This window comes from Podarcis vaucheri, assembly GCF_965113315.1.
Source record: "Podarcis vaucheri genome assembly, chromosome: 7".
Lineage (NCBI taxonomy): Eukaryota > Metazoa > Chordata > Lepidosauria > Squamata > Lacertidae > Podarcis > Podarcis vaucheri.
The window spans coordinates 83,314,431-83,338,768 of record NC_138765.1 but is presented as its reverse complement, the minus strand read 5'-3'; the positions used below and the strand labels follow the sequence as shown (position 1 = coordinate 83,338,768).

The 24,338-nt window shown below is 45.8% G+C and overlaps 1 protein-coding gene across 1 annotated transcript; it reads right to left on the bottom strand.

Annotated features, from left to right (window-relative positions):
* Window positions 1–119: 119 nt before the first annotated feature.
* On the bottom strand, window positions 120–23,929 carry AGTRAP (angiotensin II receptor associated protein). The gene is made up of 5 exons (XM_082230518.1): window positions 23,772–23,929; window positions 8,965–8,999; window positions 8,414–8,525; window positions 6,522–6,720; window positions 120–967 (listed from the first exon to the last, which is right to left on the bottom strand). The coding sequence occupies exons 1-5, from the start codon at window positions 23,796–23,798 to the stop codon at window positions 855–857; spliced, it is 486 nt and encodes a 161-aa protein (XP_082086644.1). The 5' UTR covers window positions 23,799–23,929; the 3' UTR covers window positions 120–854.
* Window positions 23,930–24,338: the final 409 nt, after the last annotated feature.

The following is a 24,338-nucleotide window of genomic DNA, read 5'->3' as shown; positions in this document are numbered from 1 at the left end:
TTCCCCCCATCCCTCCCCATTTAGCAACCACCCAGCTCCGTTCACCTGTTACAGCTCAAACCAACAAGTGAGCCTAGCAGAAAGAAGCCAGTGCCATTATCAAACTCAAGACTGGAATGTTTTATTAAAAAGGTTCTTTAATTTTCTTCAGGAAAACAACCATACATACAAAGATCATGGGAAGAAAGGAAGGCTGTTTGTTTTCTCTAAGGCACAAAAGTGTTTTTGAGAGAGAAAAATGATCAGCACACCTACAGCAGTCATCAGAAGGTGTGTTCCTGCAGCAAATCATCGGCAGAAAAATGGCACAGTTGCAGCAACGGGCGAGGGCATGGATTGCTCTTTGGAAATAATATTAGCTGGCTTCTGTAAGCAGACAGATCCTCCAGCTAACAGCTCTCTTACTGAGTCTTTTAGTGAGGGGGGGACTATTTTATTGGGGGGGGGCTACTCTTCCCAGGGTAGCCTTGAGAGGCTCAATCGATCAGCATCAATGTGGCTGGGGAAAAATACAGAGAACTTTGCCATTGCAGAAGGAAATTGCAGAGAGTTGTACATATGACATTTCTGGGATCGGGGGGGGGGGGGGACTTTAAAACATCGTTGTCCAAGGTGTGCTCTGGATTTGCAGCAGAAACTATGACAAAACCCTCAAGTCGTTCAGGAGGAACGAGAAGCCACAGGTTGCTTTGTTTGCAAAGTTTTTTCCCTCCCCTCCTAGACTAGTTTTTAGAAACCACGCTTCCTCTGGTGGGGAGGAAGAAGTGGGGTTGGGGCTAAGTGGCGAAGACGGTTTTGTTCCCCAGTGCAGCAAGGAAAGGGCCCAGTGTTCTTTGGACGGTTCAGGGGACGCCTCAATAAGGAGGAGGTGGGGAGGCCTTGGTAGCCACGTCTGGGTAGGGGCGTGGCGGCTCCGGGTGGTCGATGGGCTGGTACGAGCTGCGGTCCTGCCCGACGTTGAGGACACCTGTGCGGAAGGAAAGGGGAAAGCGACAGCTTTTAGTCTTCGGAAGCAGCACCCAGGGTTCAAGGTGTTCCCAGCAAGAATCTAAGTGCTGGGATGAGCTGCAGCTGGAGAGCTAGCTGTAAGTTTCCAAGCTGTGAATTAGACTATCACTTGCCTTTACAGCCCCCTATACCTTACATCAATGGGACGCGGGTAGCGCTGTGGGTTAAACCACAGAGCCTAGGACTTGCCGATCAGAAGGTCGGCGGTTTGAACCCCCGCGACGGGGTGAGCTCCCGTTGCTCGGTCCCTGCTCCTGCCAACCTAGCAGTTCGAACGTATGTCAAAATGCAAGTAGATAAATACCGGGAAGGTAAACAGCGTTTCCATGCGCTGCTCTGGTTCGCCAGAAGCCTCTTAGTCATGTACGCCGGCTCCCTCGGCCAATAAAGCGAGATGAGTGCCGCAACCCCAGAGTCGGTCACGACTCGACCTAATGGTCAGGGGTCCCTTTACCTTTTATACCTTGCATCACAGCTCTAGCCATTGGCCATGTTGGCTGGAGGGCTACTGTTTCTCTGAACTAGACCATCACTTATCTTCACTGCCCCTAGGGACCACTGACCATGGCAGCTGTGGCTGATGGGAAGTGGAATCTCATCTCAAATGTTGCAGGTTCCCCATCAATGAACCAGACCATCACTTGCCTTTACTGCCCCTGCTTCCTTCTCAGTTCTGCCTTTTTTTTTTTTAATGCATGGCCAGGCAGCCTGGTTGATGGACAACAAATCCCATCCTTGTCCCTATTGGCCATGCTGGCTGATGGGAGTTGGCAATCCAACCATGTTTGGAGAGTCACAAGTTCCCTTAGCCATTCCACTTTGTTGTCCATTGCCAGTGATCAATTTCCAAAATGAGGGATAGGTGCTTTGTGTCCAGGAAACCTTGCCTCTCAGGTGGCACTTTTGGTTGCTGTGAGCGACTAGGTGGAGAAGCACTCTGCACATGCTCTACGGTACCTTCTTTATGCAAACACTCTAGACTCCATTGGCCCAGTCTTAGATGACTTTAAAAATACTTGGGTCTACCTATGGTAAGATAAAAGGTCAAGGCCCCCTTGACTTTTAAGTCCAGTCAAAGACGACTATGGGGTGCGGTGCTCATCTCGCCTTCAGGCTGAGGGAGCCGGCATTTGTCCGCAGACAGCTTTCCAGGTCATGTGGCCAGCATGACTAAACCGCTTCTGGCGCAACAGGACACCGTGACGGAAGCCACAGCGCACAGAAACGCCGTTTGCCTTCCTGCCACAGCGGTACCTATTTCTCTACTTGCACTGGTGTGCTTTCGAACTGGTAGGTTGGCAGGAGCTGGGACAGAGCAACGGGAGCTCACCCCGTCGCGGGGATTCGAACCGCCAACCTTCTGATCAGCAAGCCCAAGAAACTCAGTGGTTTAGACCACAGTGCCATCCGCGTCCCTAGGGTCTATCTATGATGGAGCTGTTGACCACCAAAGCTAAACTGAGCCTCCTAAACAAGAGACAGTCTACCTCTAAAGGCCAGCTTTTAGAACAGGGGCAGGCCCCTGTGACCTTCTGAATGTTGCTGAACTTCCAACACCCATCAGCCAGAATGGTGCTGGAATCCAGCAAAATCTGGAGGGTTACGGGTTCCTCATCCATTAAAAGAGAGCAGAATTGTGACGGAGGTGGCCTGGGCCAATAACGGCACATGGCAGTAATAGAGTTACAAGTTACAACAGAGGCAGCTAGGGGGAAGTAAAGACAAGTGATGGTCTTTGGGCCTGAGGAAGAATCTGTAGCCCTCCAGCCTCCATTAACCCCCCAGGCAGGAATGATGGGAGTTGTAGTTCATGTGTAGTTCAGCAACCATGAGGGACAAGTGTTTACCACACCTGAAATGGGGGGGGGGGGAGAGACACCATTACAGACATATGCCCCACTCGTGTGATTTCTAGTCATTGATAGCAACAGGACACTGGATTAGGTAGGCCTTTAATAAGATTTCTGTTTTCGTTAGGTTTCAATTCAAGTGTTGCTTTGTTTAAATGTGTAAAATATCACAGTGTTTCCTAGGACTTAAATCATTCCAAAGAAAAATAAGTTATTCTGGTCAATGAAAGTTGAGCCTCCATGTTCAGAGGCAATCTATCCCTGGATATCAGGTGCTGTTGACAAACAAAATGGCATTGAATGCAGCCCCCCCCCAAAAAAAAGTACCGCATCTGGTTCACAGTTGGGGAAAGGATTCAGCCCTCGATAGTGACTTAGTCCAAAGCCGTCAGAGCTCACTTCACATTAAAGTAAAATCTCTCAGAAGCACACTTTGGACATTCATTATTATTATTTTTTACTAAAGAGTTGCTTGGCAAGAGATGAAGGAGTCTGAACTCAGCAATTCAGTGGGAGTAAGGCCCACTGAACACAGTGGAACTGTGCCTTTGGAGAGATGAATTCACCAGCCCATGGGCAACAAAAATCCATTCCAAACTGTTGACTTATGGAATCTCTCCTTCCGATATACTAAACTTAGATCTAATTACAGCAAAAAAAGTCATCAAACAAAGATTGGAGGAGGTTGACTTGCAACAAAATCTTACTACAGGTGGTGGTACATGTTCCCCGATAAACCAGGGCATTACATTTATGTCCCAGATACCTCGATATCTGTCTACCTTATCGGTTGCGTCGCATAGATTCGCTTTTGTTAGAGCCAGATTTAATGTGTTCCCCTCAAATGTGCTGAACAATAGATTTTCTAACGGTAAAACCTCTGTTTTATGCGCATGTGACAACAAATCAATAGAATCCCTTCATCATATCTTGTTTAATTGTCCTTTATATATTGTTCCTCAATCAAGGATTCTGAGTTCAATCATTTTGGAAACTGTTGCTAAACCACCTGAATTACATCTAGCCTATCTACTCCAGGACATTGACTCTTATAGAACATTACAGGTTGCAAGATTCCTGAATTCTGTTCTTTCATATAAAAGACTTCATGGAATGCTGCATGACTATTAAAATCTAGTAAACTCTATCCACCATCTTTATATTCAAGGCCACAATATGGTGCACCTAGAGACTGTATGTAATGTGAAGGAGATTATGCGTTGAAATATTTTAGTTGATATTTTAAAATGTAAAATGCTATTTTATTTACTGATTGGTTTTACCTGGTGGGCTTATAGCCGAATAAAGTATTATCTATCTATCTACAGTGGAACTGGTTTGTGAGTAGACAAATTGCCAGCCCATGCATTTTGTTCAGAAGCAAGCACCACTGAGTTCAGCTTACATTCAGGTAAATGTACATAGGACCACCGAGCCTTCCTCATGAGATATATATATATATAAAGCACGCTGTCCAAATACAATAACTCATTTTTACATGAGATGGGTTGTAGCCAACATTAGTTGAATTCAGAGTAGACCCACTGAAATTAATGAATACAACTTAGGCCCATTAATATGAATGTGTGTCCTCTTAGCAGAACTAAGTAGAGATCTGCACCATATATTCAAAGCACATGACTTTCACACAAAGAATCCCGGGAACTGTAGTTTAAGGGTGCTGGGAAGTATAGTTCTGTGAGGGGGAAAAAAGTTCCCAGGATTCTCCAGGGAAATTTGTGTGCTTATTTAATTGCATTTATATCCCACATTTACCTGAGGAACTCAAGGTGCCACACATGGTTCACCTCCCCACCCTCATTTAATCATGAAACTCATTTTTTGGAAAAAAGTTTTTATTAAAAAACAATTCATAATACAATAACCACTGCACTACACTGGCTCTCACAAGTGTGCAATGGATGTGTTTAAAATTTGTGGTGTACCTATGACTTTAGTTTGATATTATATATGTGTGTATGATTCTTTCAGGCGGTCGTGGTTAAGACTCCTCCTAATATACCCACTGACCTCGTTCTCTGCAGTTTGCAAAACAGGCCCAGAAGAAGAAGGGTCCAAATATGGCTCAGAAAGGACACTGCTATCAACAAAATGATGGTTGAAAATGATGAATTGGCACTAATAAGATGCCATCAGCACTCCTTGCTTCTTTGAAGAGACAATGTGCTCTGGTCTATAGGACCGACTCCTTTATTTGAGTCCCAAAAGGTCCCCCCATCAAAAAAACCCCAAAAACACCCAAAAAACACAGAGAAATTTCATCATAAAAGGTAAACCAGTCTTTACAGATCCCCAAAATGTTCTTACAAATCAGGAGCAGGAAACCAAAGAGCTAAAGGTACCCCGTATCTGTTTTAAATAAATTCTTCTTTTTTGCAGAATACAGATATGGAGGGCACCTTTCTGAAAAGGAGGGTGTCACGGATTTGCACCAGGGGACAAGGACATAAATAAAAAGGTTGCACAGAGCAAGTTGACAGGATTTTATTCCCTTCTCCGCTGAATACTGTGATCATTGAAGCTTAATTCTCTCATTGCAGCTGGGGGATACCTGAATCCAACCAGTGCAAGTTAAAACAGCCATTGTTGCAAGAACCTCGGCCCTAAGCTGATTCCGGAGAGATATATGGCTTCCCTCTTGGAATCGTAGCTTGCTAAAGGGAATCAAAGAAGTCTTAAAAAAAAATTAAGAACCTCAAAAGCCACGACAGTTTCTACACTAGGAGTAGCTGGCAGGTGATGTGAGGACTCCCAAATCCCATCAGCCCCAGCCAGCATGGCTAGCGGTCAACGGATGATGGGAGTTGTAGTCCAACACCTAGAAAACACCACATGGGCTACCCCTGTGCTTACACTTCTGTTGCCAAGGCTACACACCCTCATATCAAAGGGCCTATTTTACAGAGCAATTCTTCATATCAACAGACCTCTAGTGCCTTAAGGGCAGCCATTTTGCTCTCCAAGATATTCTTCATGTCAAAAGGCCTCTAGTGCCTTAAGGGCAGCCATTTTGCTCTCCAAGATATTCTTCATGTCAAAAGGCCTCTAGTGCCTTAAGGGCAGCCATTTTGCTCTCCAAGATATTCTTCACGCCAAAAGGCCTCTACTGCCTTAAGGGCTTCCATCTTGCTCTCAGACAAATTCCTCATGTCAAAAGGCCTCTATTGCCTCAAGGTCGGCCATCTTGCTCTCAGAGACCTTTTCTCCTCACATTTGTTGACCTTCATTAAAAAGTGTTTTTAAAAAGCTTCCAGAAGGAAGATGGAGGCTAACGCTTGTCTCCAAATGAGCAGGAATGCATACAAAGGCAAGAAAACTTGATAAACAAAAGAGAAAGGCATTTCAGTAATGGCAAATGAGGGATAAAGCAGTGGAGTCAATACCATCCTGGGCAGAATATCGCTCCGACGAAGCCTCCCAGTCTGCAAGGGAAAAGAAATCAAACAGAGGGAGAAAAGGATGCACGGCTTAAGAAGGAAGATGAACGGGAAGCTGACAAGAGAGAAAAAAGAAGGGGGCGGTCGTTTGGCTAAGATCGGTAGGGCCAAAGAACATGGTGGGCCGCATGGGAGAGAACATGAAGGCCAGGACCGTCCACAGAGGACCAAAACCCAGGCCACCGATTGAGCGATGGCCGCCTACCTAGGTTGAAGGCATACTCTCCTCCACGTTCCCGGTACATCTGGTAGGCGAAGAAGCAAGACAAGGGCTTGAGGAGGAGGCTGAAGATGGCCATGCCGGCGCTGAAGCGGGTAGTGTCAGGCAGCGAAGACGACTGAGGGTAATACAGGCTGAAGTGGATTATGTCCGTCAGGATCGTCAGCAGAAGTCCAGTGAGGAACTGGAAGGAGAGAAAGGGGTACAAGACACTGCTCATCCTTCCCTTCATTCAACTATAGCCTATAAAGCCAAGGACGTGGATTGTCTATGGCCTCTCCGGTTGTGATGGAGGCAGATGGGGACAGTGAAGGCAAGCGTTTCTGAACTACCACTCCCATCAGTCCCAGCCAGCATGGCCGACCGTCAGGGATGATGGAAAGCACGAGTTCAACCATGGACAAAGGACCACAGGTTGCCCAACTCTCCATGAACAAAGATGGAGGTCACCGGGGGCAGTGAAGGCAAGTGATGGTTGCCTTTCTGAACTACCACTCCCATCAGTTCCAGCCAGCATGGTCAACAGTCCAGGATGATGGGAAGCGGAGTTCAACCACAGACAGAGGGTTCACAGGTTGTCCAGCTCTCCATGAACAAAAGGCATTGTTGTGATGGAGATCACCGGGGGCAAGTAAGGGTCTATTTCAGGGAGGGAGGACCAACCAATATAGCCTATAAACCAGGGAACCTGTAGTTCTCCTGATGTCGTTCCACTCTTGTCAGCCCCAGCTGACGTGGTTCAACAGCCAGGGATGATGGCGGTTTGTGGTTCAACAACTAGAGGACAACCGGTTTCCCATCTCCGGTATACAGTGGTACCTCTGGTTACATACTTAATTCGTTCTGGAGGTCTACTCTTAACTTGAAACTGTTCTTAACCTGAAGCACCACTTTAGTAAATGGGGCCTCCCGCTGCTGCCGCGCCGCCGCACGATTTCTGTTCTCATCCTGAAGCAAAGTTCTTAACCCGAGGTACTATTTCTGGGTTAGAGGAGTCTGTAACCTGAAGTGTATGTAACCTGAAGCATATGTAACCCAAGGTACCACTGTATACCAATAGTGGGCTCATTCTTTTGAGTGCCAAAAAAAAATCGCGCATGCACAAGAAGGCCATCAGCAGGCATGGAGATGTTCAACGGTTTGCAGAAGCACAACCCGCGTATCAAAATCCCCTTGTGCAACATTTCCAAGCACTGCAAAGCCAGGGCACCTGGGAACAGGCAGCACCTCCAGAGCCTTTTTGCTGTAAAAGGGGGGGGGGAGATGTGAAACTGGAAGGAGTGGAATGGAGTCTCCTGAAACGAGGGTACAGCTGGCTGGCTGGCAGGCAGGCAGCCTGAATAAAAAGATTCCAGGCAGCAAGGCTTTGTTACAAGTCCTAATTGTACCATGGTGACCAGCCCACCTCTCATAGGCATGTTAAAACTAGGGACAACCACCTTGAAATAAAAAAAAATCCACCAAAATCCTTTTTCATCAGGCAAATGTATTCGTAAAACGGTGATTTGGGTGAGTTTTTTAAACAACAGCAACAACAACTTGGGAACAGGCAGCACCTCCAGAGCCTTTTTGCTGTAAAGGGGGGGGGGGGAGAGATGTGAAACTGGAAGGAGTGGAATGGAGTCTCCTGAAACGAGGGTACAGCTGGCTGGCTGGCTGGCTGGCAGGCAGCCTGAATAAAAAGATTCCAGGCAGCAAGGCTTTGTTACAAGTCCTAATTGTACCATGGTGACCAGCCCACCTCTCATAGGCATGTTAAAAATAGGGACAACCACCTTGAAATAAAAAAATCCACCAAAATCCTTTTTCATCAGGCAAATGTATTCGTAAAACGGTGATTTGGGTGAGTTTTTTAAACAAGAGCAACAACAACTTACCATGAGGATTGCATCAATAGAATCCCGTTGGGCCACTGCCCAGACGCCCAGAGCGAGAATGGTGAAGTTGCCCCACGGGTAGGAAATTGGCAGCCAATATGCCATGCAGCCCCTGTCCAGGGCAGAAGAGGATGATGAGCAAAAGAAAGAAAATAAAAGAATGTGAGAAGAGCCAATGGCCCGTCTAGTCCAGCATCCTGTTTACACAATGGCCAAACGGATGTCTCAACAGGAAACCCAGAATCGGGATTCGAACGCAAGAGCAGCTCCTGCCTCCTGCCCTTTCCAGCAATTGCTGCCTCCAACTGTGGAGGCAGAGCAAAGCCACCCTGGTTGGTAGCCAGTGACAGCATGATTAAATCATTCCAAAAGCACTTAAAAACAACAACAGTATTCTTCAGCCAGCAAATGCAACTGGGTTACAAGGAACATTTTCAAATTCTTCCTGAAAGTTAATAGGGACGGAGACAGGCACCCCTCACTAGGGAGGGTGTGCCACAAATGAATTAATCAACCGATTATCGTAATTAAACGCGGTATTACTAACTTACCATGCCGTCAGCAGCCAGTGTACCAGGATGATAGCCTGCAAGTGGAAAGGAGAAAATAATGTAGCCTGATTATTAATCTCCCAAAATATCTAGATAGTGTTGTGCCATAGGAATTTATCGCAACAGTTTACGGCAGTATAAAATAAAACCATAAAAAGTTAAAAACAAGTTAAGAGCAAAAGAGTTAAAAGCTAATATCAGTAGAACATTGTGGGGGAAGTACTCTTAATTGCCTACATCAGCCTGGAATAAGCGCACCTGGCTGAATCTCTAGTGGCAGAGAGTTCCACAGGACTGGGCCGATGGCACTAAAGGCTCAGTTACTCATTGTTGTCAAATGAGCCTCACCAACTTGAATAACAGCGACACTCCTGCAGACGATCTTAGTGAGGGTTCAGGCGATCCTTGCGTTATCGTGGACCTAAGTTGTTCAGAGCTTTGCAAATTACTGGAAGAATCTTGAACCTGGCTTGGTAGTAGATGGGCAGCCAGTGCTTTTACAAAGGCATCCCAAATTCTTGATGAGAAGCTCCTGTCAGCTATCTGGACGTAGCGTTCTGAACCAGACCCAAGGGCAGCCCCACACAGAGCACATTGCAGTAATCTAGCCCCAAAGTCACCAGTGCAGAGACTACAGTGGTCAGGCTATGTTCACCAACCAAGTTTGCGCAGCGACCAGGGCGATGGAATAAAAACTTGCCTGCAGTATCTTTGCTTATCTTTTATTTTTAAACAATAATCAAACAGCTGTAACTCACCAGCCAGCACCATACAAATCATTTGGTCGACTTAAATACAGTTTTCAAAATAATCAATTACCCTATCACATTACTGCATTCTGTGCGGCAGGTAAACTACTCCTGCTAATTAGTTAAATTGTTAAAATACCTCAGGTGTGCTGTATTGTCAAGAGCTCACAGGTGTGCTGCCATGCAGGTTATAAAAGACCATCGCTCACAACAAAATCTCAACCATGCTGAAAGGAGGGCCATAAACAATCCCAGGAACAACCCAGACATTATAATTAAGGAGGCAGACAAGGGTGGAGCTGTTGTCATCATGAACAAAACTGATTACATCCAGGAGACTCACAGGCAACTCTCCAGTACCGCCTTTTACAAAAAACTGGACTCAGACCCCACACAGGAATACAAAAAAGAACTGAGTAAGATTGTTAAAGGGCTACACCCCCCCTCCACATCCAAGAACAGATCCACTCAAACACACCAACAGAACCTGGACCAGCTACCTTCTATCTTCTTCCCAAAATACAGAAAGCAGAAAATCCAGGACGCCCCATCATCTCAGGTATTGACACTATCACAGTAGGTGTTTCTGGGTATAATTACAAACACACACCTCTGAGTAGCACCAGTGACCACCTCAAATATTAAGAAAACCCAACAGGCTGTCCCATCTAGGAACAGCTGTAGTTGGTGAACCAGATGAAGCTGGTAAAAGGCAACTTATCCACACACTTGGGCCTTTAGTGACACTGATGTATTCAGGAGTACCCTCAGGCTATGCCCCTGCTCCTTCAGAGGGAATACTACCCCATCCAGAACAGGTAACTTGCCAATTTCCTAAACATGAGAAGCCCTCCCACCCCAAAGGAGCCTCTGCCTTCCCAGGGTTCAAAGGCAGATAAGGGATCACAATGGGAATTTCAGCAGTGGCTGGGAAGTGGGGGTGAAGAGAGAAAAAAGAGCTACCAGAAGGTATTAAAGGGAAGGATTTGAGGAAATGAAGGTAGCATTTCGGTTGGGTTTCATCTGTTCCCCCCCCCACGATATTTATTAAAGTTTTTAAAAATATAACAATATAAAAAATAAAAAGAAACAAAATACAAATACAACATAAAAAGTTAAAAAACAAATAATTCTCCATAACATATCTTCCTTATGCTTATTTCTCCAGACCTCCTCATACCTCCCTTCTTTGTATTCCACTTCAATTTGTTAGTTCAGCAAATCCTTACCATTAAACTTTTACCCATTTATAAACCTTTTTTTCCCCGTATCTCCTAAAGCATTACAGCTGGAAACCCCTTAGTTTCTATCCAACATCCTTCTAACATTCATTAATTTTACAATATTTCTGTAAATAGTCTTTAAATTTCTTCCAATCTTCTTTCACCAACTCTTCTCCCTGGTCTCGGATTCTGCCAGTCATTTCTGCCAATTCCATGTAGTCGATCATCGGTTGGGTTTCATCTGAGGCAACACCTGCAGAGCCACAGATGCCCCGCCACAGCTTTAAGGAACTACAGTAGTACCTTGGGAGTCGAACGGAATCCATTCTGGAAGTCCGTTCGACTTCCAAAACTTTCGGAAACCAAAGCGCGGCTTCTGATTGGCTGCAGGGAGGTCCTGCAGCCAATCGAAAGCTGCAGAAGCCCAGCCGGACATTGAGCTTCCAAAAAGCATTCGCAAACCGGAACAGTCACTTCCAGGTTTGCGGTGTTCAGGAGCCAAAACATTTGAGAAATAAGCTGTTTGAAAACCAGCCACTCTGAGAGCCACAGCTGAAGAGCAGCTACCATACACTTTAATAAACTAATTGTATTTTATTTGGGGCTCTATGCAAGTTCTAAACAAGACCTGTTTTCTCAGTGATTTTGCAATGTTTGAAAGCAGCGCTGAATGCACTCATAACCCATTTCCTTCTTCCTGGTATGAGGCAGCATTAAATAAAATTGCGAAGAAATAATTGAGAAACCGGAAGCAGAAAACGTACAAGGGTGTTTGTGTTTTAGGAGCAATGTGTCCTTTCTGACCTGCGATGACAGGAGAATGTAGATTTGTTGCTATTGACACAATTGGCCAAACATCCCAGTCCAGAAATTTGTGCCAAGCATCCGTTTTCCACAGCTTCCTTCCTATAGGATTCAGCCTAGGGTTTAAGACAATCCTGGGGGACAGCCCCTGTGGTGCAAAAGCAACACAAAATACAACAGCAGCAAGAATACTCATCGCAAAGTATTGGAAGACACAAGATCTACCCACCTTGGAAGAATGGCAGATGAAGGTGATAGACTATATGGGATTAGCAGAAATGACTGGCAGAATCAGAGACCAGGGGAAAGAGACGGCGGAAGAAGATTGGAAGAAATTTAAGGACTATCTTAAGAAACATTGCAAAATTAATGAATGTTAGAATGATGTTGGTTTGGAAAAATTAAGTGGTTAACAGTTGTAAGGGTTAAGTTTAAAGAAAAAGGGAGGTTATAAATTAGATAAAACTAAGAGTAAGGATTTGTTGCAACAAAAATTTTCAAAATGGGATGCAGAAAGGGGAGGCATGGGGAAGTCGGAGAAATAAGTTATAAGAAAATAAGGATATGAAACTATACTTGTTAATTGTTTTTGTGTTTGTTTGCGTTGTTCTGTTTGTTTACAAAATTGGTGAAAATTGAATAAAAATTTTATATAAAAAAAGGAAAAGCAACACAAAAGTACTCCCAAGCTGATTAAACCAGCTTGAATGGCTTTCTAAAATTTGTTTTATGGGGGACAGATGGAGGGACCCAGGGTTGGTGTAGTGATTAAGAGTTCTGGACTAGGACCTGGGAGACTGGGGTTCAAATCCCCCACTTGGCCATAGGACGTTCACTGAGTGATCCTGGGCGGCTTGCTGCCTGTCATAGCATAACCAACCTCACAGGGTTGTTGTGAGCTTAATAATAATAATAATAATAATAATAATAATAATAATAATAATAATAATTTATTTATACCCCGCCCATCTGGCTGGGCTTCCCCAGCCACTCTGGGCGGCTTCCAAAAGAATATTAAAATACTATAATACATCAAACATTAAAAGCTTCCTGAAACAGGGCTGCCTTCAGATGTCTTCTAAAAGCCTGGTAGTAGTTGTTCTCTTTGACATCTGGTGGGAGGGCGTTCCACAGGGATGGCGCCAATACCAAGAAGGCCCTCTGTCTGGTTCCCTGTAACTTGGCTTCTCGCAGTGAGGGAACTGCCAGAAGGCCCTCGGTGCTGGACCTCAGTGTCCGGGTAGAACGATGGGGGTGGAGACGCTCCTTTATAAAATAAGGAGGGGAGCAGGTGGAGAAAACCACACATGCCTTTCCTGAACTCCTTGGAGGAACAGTGGGATAGAAATTCATTAAATTTGTTTCTTTCATTGAACAAAATGTATATACGGCACTTGATGGCGCAGCAAAACCTCTAAGCAGGTTACAAAGACATATTAAAACCATCAGTAAAGAAACAGGTAAAGACAATGAAAAGCAGCTACAAATCATTGAAAAGGATTGAAACATGTCAGCATCTATGTGTCTGGATGCAATAATATTTAACATGTTTTAACGGACACATAAATAAAATGTAATAATAGATAAACAAATCTTTCACCAGCTATGAGCCCAACAAAACCTCCATTGACAGGTGCAGTATACCTCTGAATGCCAGATGTTATGGGCATTTGTGAGCTCTTCAGAGGCATTTGGTTAGCTGCAGTCACAAAACAGGATGCTTGATTCTTGGTGCGGTCCAGCAAAATAATCCTTAATATTCTTAGAAGTGCCTCTGAGCATGTGAGAAGGACCCTTCCCTCCCTACTAAGCCTCTACCACCACATGCTTAAGATATTCGGTTGTCTCCCACGTTAGTCTTACTTAGGTTGATTAACTTCAATGGGTCTACTTTTGAGTAGAGCTTAGTTATATCCACCTAAATTGGATACAGCCCAATGTCTTGGCATATTAAAATAATGTACATGCAAATAATAAAATCCTTGAAAGTTTCTGGTCCAGTGTAAGATTCGGCGAGAGCCAATCTTGATTGAAAAGTGGAGTAAAACATCATCTGTCAAAGTAATGGAAAAACAACAACAGATATATATACAAAGGCCAGTGAAATGCCACTGGAGATTTGTCAATTTCCTGAACCAGTAACATGTCGCAATGCCATTATCACTACGGTAATTCTCTTTAAGAAGCCCTAAGCAAACAGGGAAAATATAATTTTGTATATTAATCATTGAAGCCGACAGCGTTTAATATATTCAACGTCTAAGCTGACAGCTTTTTAAAAAATGTCCAATTACATTAAGCAGCAACGCTTCTGGGGACGGGGGTGTTTAGCCAATATGCAACAATCATTAAAAAAGACTTGGCTAATTAAAAATCTCTCCCCCCCCCGCAGCCATCCACTCAATATGCAACATTCATTAAAAAGAACCTCAGCTAATTAAAAAAATTTGCTCCTCCCCAAGCTCTGTAAATGCCCTCGAGACCACCACACAATTAACACCGAGACCCTCTGCAAACACAGCTGGACTTTTGACAAAATTAATTGCCCCCTTATGGCTTACAGAATGAAAAACTGGAAGGGAGTGGTGGTCTCTGCCCGCAGGAACCTGGTAAACATTTTATAACCTTTGATGCATAATTGCTTGCGGGTCTGGGGGGTGTTTTTGGTGCGAGGGGGGGAAAAGAAACTCTCACAACAGCCAATGATGGTTCCCAAGGAGTCAGGAATAGCTGGGAGTTTTAGAATTCCTCAAGGCCTTCTAGATTTTTTCCCCCTCCCCAAAACTCACGAGTAGGATTTTGACAGCCTATTTGCAAATTGATCCATAAGCACACAGTGTCCCACACAACCTCTCCCTCAAGGCTGCGAGGGGGGTGGGGCACTGATGAGATGCCAAAAAATGGAGATCAACTTTCAAGGTCACCACAAAGGACTCTGTTTTATTCATTATTGGCCGCAGACCAAAGAAAACAGACCCATAAAAATCTCCAGAGCTAAGACTCTTATGATCTCCCAGGAGCTGCCTTGTCTCTCTCTGACATCACAGCAGCTAAGCCAATAGCAGCTAGCTAGGGAACATCCTCACTTTTGATTTTCAGGTGTCTCTTGAAAAAATTTTTTTTAATGACAACAGCCCTGTGAATTTTTCTTTTAAAAAAATAGTGAGTAGCAAGTCATTTTAATGGTTGTTTTGTGCTTCTCGTGATGCTTTAAAAACACACTGATAGTGCTGCAAGCTGTTCTAATATTTTGTTAGGGGGTGATACAGAAATACTTTTGTAAATAAATAAACACCTGCTTGCCACTTCTCACCCTAGTGAGACCAGCAAATGAAGCTGACCAGTAGAACTTCAGGACCTTGATGCAGTACCATGAATCTAAAAGAACAGGTATTTCACACTGCACCCAAGGAACAATAAAAATAAAATAAAAACCAGCGTTCGAGGAAAGTTACTACTTTCATGAGTTATGCACCAGCAGATATGTTTTGCATTCTTTAGGGGAGCTCTTAAAAAGGCAGGTTTTCAAAACAATCTGGATTACACTTTTAGTTTCATTTTTAAGAAAACCCCAGAATGACAAGACCAGTGACTGGTCATGATTGGGCAAATCTGTGGAGCACGACGACATCAGAGAGGACACACAGAGAGAAGTGGATGAATGATGTTTTCTTCCCAGCTCAGGAAATAGTGAAGTAATCACTGGCCATCATGTAAAAGGAATCCAACCTGAAACATCTGTTCTCTTTTTGGTTCTCTGTTTGCTCAGTCGCTGCCATTTCCTTGTTCTCTTTTGCCTAGGTGATTGTTGTGAAATTCAAGAAAGGACACCACCACTAACTCTCAAAAATGTGCCAAGTGGTCAGGACAAGGATAGCCTAACTTCTGTTGTCTATGCTCTGGTAACCTCTAAATTAGATTACTGTAACATGTTATATGTGAGGCAGCCTCTGAAGATGGTTTGGAAGTATCAGCTGGTGCAGATTTCGGCAGCCAAGTTGCTCACCGGGCAAGACGGTTTGAGCACATAATGCCAATCGGGGCCTGATTGCACTGGCTGCCAATAAGTTTCTGGGTCCAGTTCAAAGTGTTTTGACTTATAAAGCCTTAAACAGGTCAGGACCACAATACCTCAAGGGTATGGCCTCTCCCCATATAAACTGACCTGGACCCTGTGATCATCATCTGAGGCCCTTCTTCCTTTGCGAGAGGTCCTGAGGGTGGCAACACGAGAACGGGGCCTTTTCTGCAGTGGCCCCCATTTGTGGAAGGCTCACCTGGTGCCTTCATTACATCTCTTTAGGTGCCAGGCGAAAATGTTTATCTGGCCTTTTCTATGTGTCTGTGGGAGGGGAGTTATTGATTTTGATTTTGTTTATTATGTATTCTGTGTTTCCATTTTGTATTTTTATATTGGGAACTGTCCTGGGATCTTTGGATGAACGGCAGTATACAAATGTAATAAAGGCGAACAAAAGAAGAACAACTATTTAATAAGTGCCCAAGTTTGATTTCCTCCTCTTCCCTCCCTATCCCTGTTTCCTCTTATGCCGTTTGTTTGTTTCTTTATTTCTATATGTAGCCTGCCTTGTCTTGACTGATTGTATGCAAGCCACGCTGGAAGCATTTCTGGCTGGAAATGCTGTAAATAAACAAATGTGAGAATAATGACATGTTAAAGAAAAACTTGGTTCCCTCTCATAATACTAGAACTTGGGACCATCCGCTGAAGCTGAATGTTGGAAGACTCAGGGCAGATAACAGAAAGGCCTTATCTGCACGGCACAGAGTTAATCTATGGAACTCACTCCCACAGGAGGCAGTGACAGCTTTAAAAGGACTGCTTTAAAAGAGGATTAGACAAATTCATGGTAAAGGTAAAAAAAGGTAAAGGACCCCTGGATGATTACATCCAATCAAAGGCAACCATGGGGTTGCGGCGCTCATCTCGCTTTCAGGCTGAGGGAGCCGGCGTTTGTCCACAGACAGCTTTCCGGGTCATGTGGCCAGAGGACTAAACCACTTCTGGCGCAACGGGACACCGTGATGGAAGCCAGAGTGCACAGAAATGCCGTTAACCTTCTTGCCACAGTGGTACCTCTTTATCTACTTGCACCGGTGTGCTTTCAAACTGCTAGGTTGGCAGAAGCTGAGACAGAGCACCCCGCCGTGGGGATTTGAACCACTGACCTTCAATCGGCAAGCCCAGGAGACAGCTATTGATGGCTACTGGTCCTGATGTTTACTCTCTGCCTCCTAGGGCTGCCACCTTTGGTCAGGCAAAATACAGGATGGGTCAGAGGGTGGGGATTGGGGGGCACACGCACACTCATAATACCAAATGTTCCACTTTCCTGCCTCCCTCACCACCCTGGCCCCGCTTTCCCCCTTGACTCACGAGGATGGGCAGGGGCCAGAGGTAGACGGCCGGTTCCCATGGGTGACTTGAACTACAGCTCCAGCCTCTCGCCCATGCTGGCATCGGAAGAGACTCAAGCGCAGAGGGAGGAGGAGAGGTCAGGTCAGGTCAGGGCGGTGGAGAGGGCCAAACAGTGGCGGACTTTTGTTTTTGTTTTTTTATATATAATATTTTATTAGGTTTTGACAATAAAAGAGTTCAAAAAAATAGGAAAAACGAAGAAGATACAAAGTTATAAAAAACAGAAATACAAACATTAAGCACAAAAAAGAAAGTGAAAAAACACATTAAAAAAAGACAAAAATTCCCTCCTTCTTAATTTCTCCTCTTTAGTTAACTTATTTTCCTGACTTCCTCACGTCTCCCATTTTTGTATCCCTTTTAAAAGTTAATTCAGCAAATTCATGTCCTATTAGTCTATCTATTATTAATCCAATCTTACATTTTACCTTGTTGCTAGAACCCCTGCAATTCATTTCAATGTCCTCAACATTCAAAAATTTTACAATATTTCTGCAAATAAGTTTTAAATTTCCTCCATTCTTCTTCCACCAACTCTTCTCCCTGGTCTTGGATTCTGCCAGTCATTTCCGCCATCTCCATGTAGTGTGGCGGACTTTTGTCCCAAAACAGGGCGACCCCGTCTTTCCAGGGACAGGTGGCAACCTTAGCCTCCAACGTCGGTACTGTAAATCTTCTGAAATTTCTGAATACCAATTGCTGGAGAACAGGATGCTGGACTAGGTGGGTAACTGGTCTGATCCAGCAGGACTCTCAGTCTTCTGTTATCAGTAAGTCCTTGCTTAGGGGTCAGCAAGGTTTTTCTTGCCTGGGCCGGATTGGACCCACGGAGATCCCTCCGTGGGCCAGATCAAGAGAGAGAGAGAGCACGCCCACGATTTTCAGCGTCTGCACACATGCGATTTTCGGCACCGCGAAAATGAGTCCCCATGCCGCGTTGCGGCAGTTTAGTGCAGCGCCAGACTGGGCAACTTGGTTCGGGGGTGGCTCCTGGGCTGGTCAAATGACCTCTGTGGGCTGCTTCCGGTTAATGGGCCTCAGGTTGCTAACCCCTGTCCTTGCTTATTTAACATTGGACACACACACACACAGAGAGAGAGAGAGAGAGAGAGAAAGAGAGAGAGAGAGAGTGTTCCTCAAAGAAAATATACAGTAACCCATTTTATCTAGCCTTGAGACAGAAAAAAATCAGCTGCTTGGGAGTTTGCTGGCAGCCCTAGAAGAATGCAGGGGGCAGGCATGGATTTACGTAAAAGATAAGTTAAGAATTCCCTTGTTGGACCGAGCCAAAAAGCCCTGTAGACCAGCTTCCAGTTGTCAGCCCAAAATCATAAACGGGGCACGGAGATAAAAGCTCCTGTGTTGCTTTTTTTCCTGAAGCAACTGCTAATTCAGAGGTATACTGTCCCTGAAGAAGGAGGCTCCATCAGTTCAGCTTTGTTTCCTGGAGACAGGGGCACAACGCTAGCAAGCACCTCTGAAAATACTTGTCCACTTTGCTCATTGTCAGTCCCGACAACTCATCAAGGGAAAATTCAGTGGTACTTCGGGTTAAGTATTTAATTCATTCCAGAGGTCTGTTCTTAACCTGAAACTGTTCTTAACCTAAAGCACTACTTTAGCTAATGGGGCCTCCTGCTGCTGCCGCGCCGCCGGACCACGATTTCTGTTCTCATCCTGAAGCAAAGTTCTTAACCTGAAGCACTATTTCTTCAGTCTGTAACCTGAAGCGTATGTAACCCAAGGTACCATTGTAATCTGAAGTTTAAGGCTGCAGTTGTACACAGCACTCACTTATCTGGGAGCAAGCCCCACCGAATTTACTTCTGAGTACATATTACAGGGCTACTGCACCTTTAATGGCAGGAGGAAACAACTATTAAGGGTGCACAAGCTCCATCCTCGACATCCTAGTTTCAATCCCATGATTCATGCAAAAAGGGTCACCTCTTCAGAAGCAGACTTTGGAAGTTTCAGGCACAGCTTTCTTGCTTCTCTCAAAATTTCCTAAAAACAATGCTGCAGGGATTTTAGGATTCGCCATGTAAGAAAATCAAACCAACCCTACTCTCTTGGAGATCCCCCCCATAAAAGGGGGAGATATATAAGCAAACTCTGCTTAGACATGTGGGGGGGGGGGTTGGGGAGAGAGGGAAAGAAAACCTGTTTTTAGTAGCACTTACGTTTTAATAATTAACCAAACCGATCATAGCACAGAACCTTTGATTTGCAAGGCTGCCAAAATACAAAGCAGTTTTAAATTCCGTCTCACAATGCCCTCCCCAAGTTAAGGGCCATGCTCTCGCTCTCTAAATTTCAACAGGCACTAGCCATTTAGAAACTTTATCTGCACATTTGTCAGTAGACACGGAGAAACAAAGCCCACTCTCCCTGCAGCTAGAAAGCTAGCACATCAAGGAAGAGGACCCGTGCTCAGAAATCATCCTGATGAGCCAGGTTTCTACGGAAGAGGGGGGGGGCATTAATAAAGGACATCTACCATTATGTGCATTTTGCTAACCAGATAAATCAGCTCAGCAGGCAGGCACGCTGAGAGGCCTAGGGACGCCTCTGATATTGGTGCTGTGTAATAAGATCACCTTCAGCATGACCCTGAAAGGTAGGCCACCGTCACCTCCATTTGACAGAAAGAAAAAAACCAGGCTCAGAAGCTACTCAAAGCCAAATATCAAGTCTGCGGCAAATTAAGACAGCATTCAAACTCATGCCTGACAACTTCAGCTTCTTATATCACACCAAACTACAGTTTGGAAGTTTAAATGATGGTACAGCACACATGTCAGCAACACAGACCTGGCATGTAGCCCTCGGGGGGGGGGGTCCGAGCAGCCCCCCGGGGGCCCAAGTGGTACTTTCTGTGTGCCCTTGCATATGAGAGCGCGCTACAATCACCAGCCACAGCCTCTACCCCTGGCATGCGGCCCTCAACTGCCCATCCATCATTGCAAGTGGCCCTCGAGGAAGGTTGCCCGCCCCCAATATAGCATAATGTACAAACTGCTCAACCCAAGCCTACAATTAGCTGTTACACCAGAACAACCACCTGTGGTCTGAAGTTGGTTTTGCAAACCCTAGTTCATGCTAACTGTGGTTTGCTGCAACCCAATCGTGTACAGGGGGGGTAGTTTTTGCAGCGGCTGCTCTGCCTCGTAAGGCCACTGCACCTTAGAACTGGCAGAGCCAAGCAGACAGAAGAGGAGAGCTAACTGGTGCCTGTAAACAATTGTTTGTTTATAATATAATAATAATAATAATAATTTATTATTTATACCCTGCCCATCCGGCTGGGTTTGCCCAACCACTCTGGGTGGCTTCCAACAAAATACTAAAAATACAATAAAACATCAGACATTAAAAACTTCCTTAAACAGGGCTGCCTTCAGATGTCTTCTAAAAGTCAGATAGTTGTTCATTTCCTTGACATCTGATGGGGGACGTTCCACAGGGTGGGCGCCACTACCAAGAAGGCCCTCTGCCTGGTTCCCTTTAACTTGGCCTCTCACAGCGAGGGAACCACCAGAAGGCCCTCAGCGCTGGACCTCAGTGTCTGGGTAAGACGATGGGGGTGGAGACGCTCCTTCAGGTATACTGGGCCGAGGCCGTTTAGGGCTTTCAAGGTCAGCACCAACACTTTGAATTGTGCTTGGAAACGTACTGGGAGCCAGTGTAGTTCTTTCAAGACCGGTGTTATGTGGTCTCGGCAGCCGCTCCCAGTCACCAGTCTTGCTGCTGCATTCTGGATTAATTGCAGTTTCCTGGTCACCTTCAAAGGTAGCCCCCCGTAGAGTGCACTGCAGTATTCCAAGCGGGAGATAACCAGAGCATGCACCACTCTGGAGAGACACTCTTGTTTGTATCTCTGGAAGTGCAAACCACAACAGGGTGGGGTTTATAGTTCCAGTCTACCGTTAGATAGATACCATTTTAGATACCAGATATCATTTGAGATACCAGGCAAAAGGACAGAAGCAGGATAATTTTTGATATTGTTGCAAAAACATATTGAATGTGAATGAAAATATGAATGCGAATGGAATTGGAGGATGTGCTGCTTTTACTAGAAAGATTTTTACTTCGTTATTTCGAGGATGTACTCAGTATCTACAAAAACCCAGGGAAATAAAGCAAAAACAAGGCAACGTTAGAACCTTGCAGGCCTTTTCCCACCTGCCCTGAGAGACCGGGCCCCTGACTGACTCCAGCTGCAAAAACTGAGGCTGCTGAACAGACTCTTGGGCTGGGGTATTGCTTGGGGGCAGTTTGTTGCTGTTATTGTATTAATTTTTTGTCTCTTTGTTTTAGATCTTATTATGATTTATGTGGAAATTGTTCAATTCCGTTGTGTATTTTTTACGTTTATTGTTTATGACTACTTCTGTTATGGGACACGGGTGGCGCTGTGGGTTAAACCACAGAGCCTAGGACTTGCCGATCAAGGTCGGTGGTTCGAATCCCCGCGACGGGGTGAGCTCCCATTGCTCGGTCCCTGCTCCTGCCAACCTAGTAGTTCGAAAGCACATCAAAGTGCAAGTAGATAAAGGAAAACGGCGTTTCCGTGCGCTGCTCTGGTTCGCCAGAAGCAGCTTAGTCATGCTGGTCACATGACCCGGAAACTGTACTCCAGTTCCCTTGGCTAATAAAGCGAGATGAGCGCCTCAACCCCAGAATCAGCCACGACTGGAGCTAATGGTCAGGGGTCCCTTTACCTTTACTTCTGTTATGTCTTTAATGATGTATTTTTTCATGCTGTAAGCCGCCTTGAGCATGGTTTGAACTATGGAAAGGCGACATACAAATAAAATGATGTATGTATATATGTTAGCCCAAACTAAGAACAGAACCTTAAACGTGATCAGATCATCATGTGACGACCTCCAAACTTAACCACAAGCATTGCAGGTTTTGGTTTCCCCTAGAGATGACAATCTAGGCCAGAGACAGCAATAAAAACTGCCACTAACAGGAATTTTGTGGGTCATGGCCGAGTGTGGATTTCGACATATTGGAGGACAGTGTTTTGCATCACATGGGGTGTCGGGGTGGGGAGCAGTTCCTTGGGGGAGGCTGAAATATCTGAACGGTTGTCACATGGACAGTGGAGGAAGCTCATTTTCTGCTGCTCCAGAGGCTAGGACGTGAACCGATGGATTCAAATGGCAGGCAAGGCAATCCCAACTAAATATCTGGAAGAACTTTCTGGTGGTGAGAGCTGTTTGAAAGTGGAAGGGACTCCCTCGGAAGGTGGTAGTGGACTCTCCTTCCTTGGAGGTTTTGAAGCAGAGGTTGGATGGCCTTCTGTCAGGGATTCTTCAGCTAAGATTCCTACATTGCAGGGGGTTGGACTAGATGACCCTTGGGGTTCCCTTCGCACTCTACCACTCTTTGATGCTATAAAGCTGTCCGAGTACATCAGCCCGGGTGTAGGGGCAGAGAAAAATTCAAAGGAGAACAAGAGTCATGGAGCTGCCCAGAGCAGCTGAGGCAACCCAGTCAGATGGGCGGGGTACAAATAGATTATTATTATTATTATTATTATTATTACTATGGACTTCGTGTTTAGAGAGCCAGTGCACAAACATTGCACATGGATGGACATTCAGGACCCAAAACCCGGATGCAATGGAAAAGCAGGGAACGATCCCTGCTCTCAATCCAAATCACACCCTCCCCCTCCAAGAAATGCACCAGCTATTCCTCGCTTACTTATCTTTCACAAGCAATAGAATACAGTGGTACAGTTAAGTACTTAATTCGTTCCGGAGGTCCGTTCTTAACCTGAAACTGTTCTTAACCTGAAGCACCACTTTAGCTAATGGGGCCTCCTGCTGCCGCCACGCCTCCGGAGCACAATTTCTGTTCTCATCCTGAAGCAAAGTTCTTAACCTGAAGCACTATTTCTGGGTTACCAGAGTCTGTAAACTGAAGCGTATGTAACCCGAGGTACCACTGTAGAAGAAGAGGTTCAATGCGTGTTTTACAAACCATTGCCCGTAACAAAGAATATGCGTCCTAAGCATCAACTCCTCTAGGAAATTCCCCAGGCTGCCAAATATACAAGTTGCCCCGGGTGCTTCTCCTTACTAGCGTTGCCAACTTACTAAAACCGTGTTCTCGGGCTCACACGCCCGGTCTGCAGGGCAGCGTGGTGCAGGAGTTAGAATGTCAGTCTCGGTCCAGGGTTCGAATGACAAGTTGGCCATGAAGTTCACTGGGTGACGTTGGGCCAGTCACTTACTCTCAACCTAGGCCTAGAACTGATGAAACCATGCCAACCACCTTGCGCTCCATGGCTCGAAAGGTGGGATAGAAAGGCAAGCAAGCAGTGCATCCCCCAGCCTCGTACCTGGACACCAGCCCATCTCTGACACACCCACTGCCTCCCACCCAGCCCCCCAGTCCTTTCTCTTGCGCCCCCGGACACTCCTGCCTCCTACTCAGTTGCCAACTGCACCCAGGTACCAGGCCTTGCGCCCTCCCTTGCGCACGAGCCCCTCTGCCAAGGGAAAGCCCCTTGCGCCATCGCGCCTCGCACCTCCTCCTACCCCGCTCGCTTTCCTCTCCTGCGCCTACCTTCAGGTTCACCGCGGGCACTTCCATGACGCCCCGCCAGCCGCCCCAGCGCAGCCTTCGCGCCGCGCCGCTTCTGGCTCCCAAATTCCACTTGGCATCACTTCTTCGCCTTCCGTTTTTCCCTTCCCGGCCGGGCTCCGCCCCGTCCAGCCCTGCCGAGGACCCGTGACTCCCTCCAGGCGGAGAGGGAGGGAGGGAGAGGCTCCTCCTTCGGCAACAGGGCAGCGCCAAAGCCCGGCCAGCTCCAGGAACCGGAGCCGCTCCGGAGCGGCGCCCCTTTCGGCCACCGCCGCTCTCTGGCTCAGAGCAAAGCCACCTCGTGGTATGCGACAGTGCCGGATTTAGTACAGTGGTACCTTGCCAACAAGGCTGTATATTGTCTCCCTGCTTATTTAACTTAGATGCAGAATTCATCATGCGAAAGGCTGGGCTAGATTAATCCCTAGCCGGAATTAAGATCGCCGGAAGAAATATCAACAAGCTCAGATATGCAGATGACACAACCTTGATGGCAGAAAGTGAGGAGAAATTAAAGAACCTTTTAATGAGGGTGAAAGAGGAGAGCGC